This window comes from Cynoglossus semilaevis, chromosome 9 (assembly GCF_000523025.1).
Source record: "Cynoglossus semilaevis isolate Cse_v1.0 chromosome 9, Cse_v1.0, whole genome shotgun sequence".
NCBI classification, from domain to species: Eukaryota; Metazoa; Chordata; class Actinopteri; order Pleuronectiformes; family Cynoglossidae; genus Cynoglossus; species Cynoglossus semilaevis.
In genome coordinates, this window is record NC_024315.1 from 3,557,763 (window position 1) to 3,559,381 (window position 1,619).

Below are 1,619 nucleotides of genomic sequence, written 5' to 3' on the forward strand. Positions count from 1 at the left end.
CCCCGCACCCCCCCCCCCCTCACCTAAAGTGGGCTACATGGGACATAATGGACAAACTGAAGCCTGATGTCTGCAGGTCAAATTTGTCTTTCCTCTCTCTCCAGTCTGAGGTCAACAGATTATTGAAACTCCCTGAAAACATCTGAACTTCAGCTCAGACGAGTAGAAGTACGGCATCTTAGAACGGCGCGGAAACTGAAGGATGGATGGATGGATGGATGGATGGATGGATGGAGTGAGAGCCTTTGCATGTGTAGACAGTAATGAAGGGAGCATACAGAACTGTGTGGGCATGTGTGAGTGCAGCTGCAGGACGCTCTGTGTGTGTGTGTGTGTTGTGTCTATGTGTGGGCATGTAAGGATTGATCTGCAGGTGTGTTAGTGTGTTACTGTGTGAGTGTGTGTGTGTGTGTGTGTACATGTATCTCGTTCTCCTTCGGGGACGTCACACACTCACCTTCCAGGCAGCAGGTCCTCCAGAGGCCGGAGTGCGTCATCACCTCCTCGTTCTTCTTGCTGGTCTCATTTTCGTTGGTGCTCTTGATCTTGCAGACGCCGCGCGAGTACAGCCAGTAGTCTGTGCCCACGGCGATGGTCATGAGGCTGAAGGCGGCGAAGGCCCCCACCGTGGTCAGCAGCATCTGAACTCCGCGGTCAAACACGCCCATGTTGCCGCATTCCACGAAAGGGGGGCCCCCTTTCCTCTTGATATACAGGAAGTAAATATTTGTGAGTTTGCGTCGCCACGCCAGGCACAAAGAGACGGAAATGAAGAGAAGAGTGTGTTTACAGGAGTACAGGAGTACAGGAGTACACGAGTACACAAGTACAGGAGTACAGGAGTACAGGAGTACGGGAGTACAGGAGTACAGGAGTACAGAAGTACAGGAGTACAGGAGTACAGGAGTACGGGAGTACAGGAGTACAGGAGTACAGAAGTACAGGAGTACAGGAGTACAGGAGTACGGGAGTACAGGAGTACAGGAGTACAGGAGTACGGGAGTACAGGAGTACAGGAGTACAGAAGTACAGGAGTACAGGAGTACAGGAGTACACGAGTACACAAGTACAGGAGTACAGGAGTACACAAGTATCCTGACGGCCACCTCAGGTACTACTCTGGACAGTATACTACGTGTATACGCAGTACTTCAGTTCTATTTTCACGACCCAGGTGTTGTTTCACAACCTCAGGTTCTTACGGCGTCCAATCAGATTTTAGCTTCGTTATTAGAATATAATTTTATAATTTATTTATTTATTTTATTTTCTATATTTTTCCAGTTTTGTTAAATGTTAACGATGATGTAAAGAATTAATTCATGTCTTTTAACTGTTTTTTTTTTTTGTGCTGTGATTCACACTGAGGAAGTTCACACGGACATGGTGTGAACGTGCTGTGTAATGGTGTGGATGTGTGTGTGTGTGTGTGTGTGTGTGTGTGTGTGTTCTGAAGGTGCCACAAAAATAAACCTAATCTTTGGGATTTTTTTTGTTTGTTTAAGGACAATTTAGGTTAAAAAAAAATCATCTCTTCTCCTGTGAACGGTGTCGATCAAACAAATAAAGCCCCCCCACCCTGAAGCCCCCCCCCCCTCTTAATATGAGTCACCACTGCC

At 47.3% G+C, this 1,619-nt stretch overlaps 1 protein-coding gene across 1 annotated transcript in view; it reads right to left on the reverse strand.

Moving 5' to 3' along the window:
* cacng2b (calcium channel, voltage-dependent, gamma subunit 2b) overlaps positions 1 to 746 on the reverse strand; it is a 46,149-nt gene extending 45,403 nt beyond the window's left edge. The window contains exon 1 of the mRNA XM_008316527.3: positions 458 to 746. Within this exon, the coding sequence (XP_008314749.1) occupies positions 458 to 668 (211 nt within the window). The 5' untranslated portion in view covers positions 669 to 746. The remainder of the gene's footprint in view (positions 1 to 457) is intronic.
* Positions 747 to 1,619: the final 873 nt, after the last annotated feature.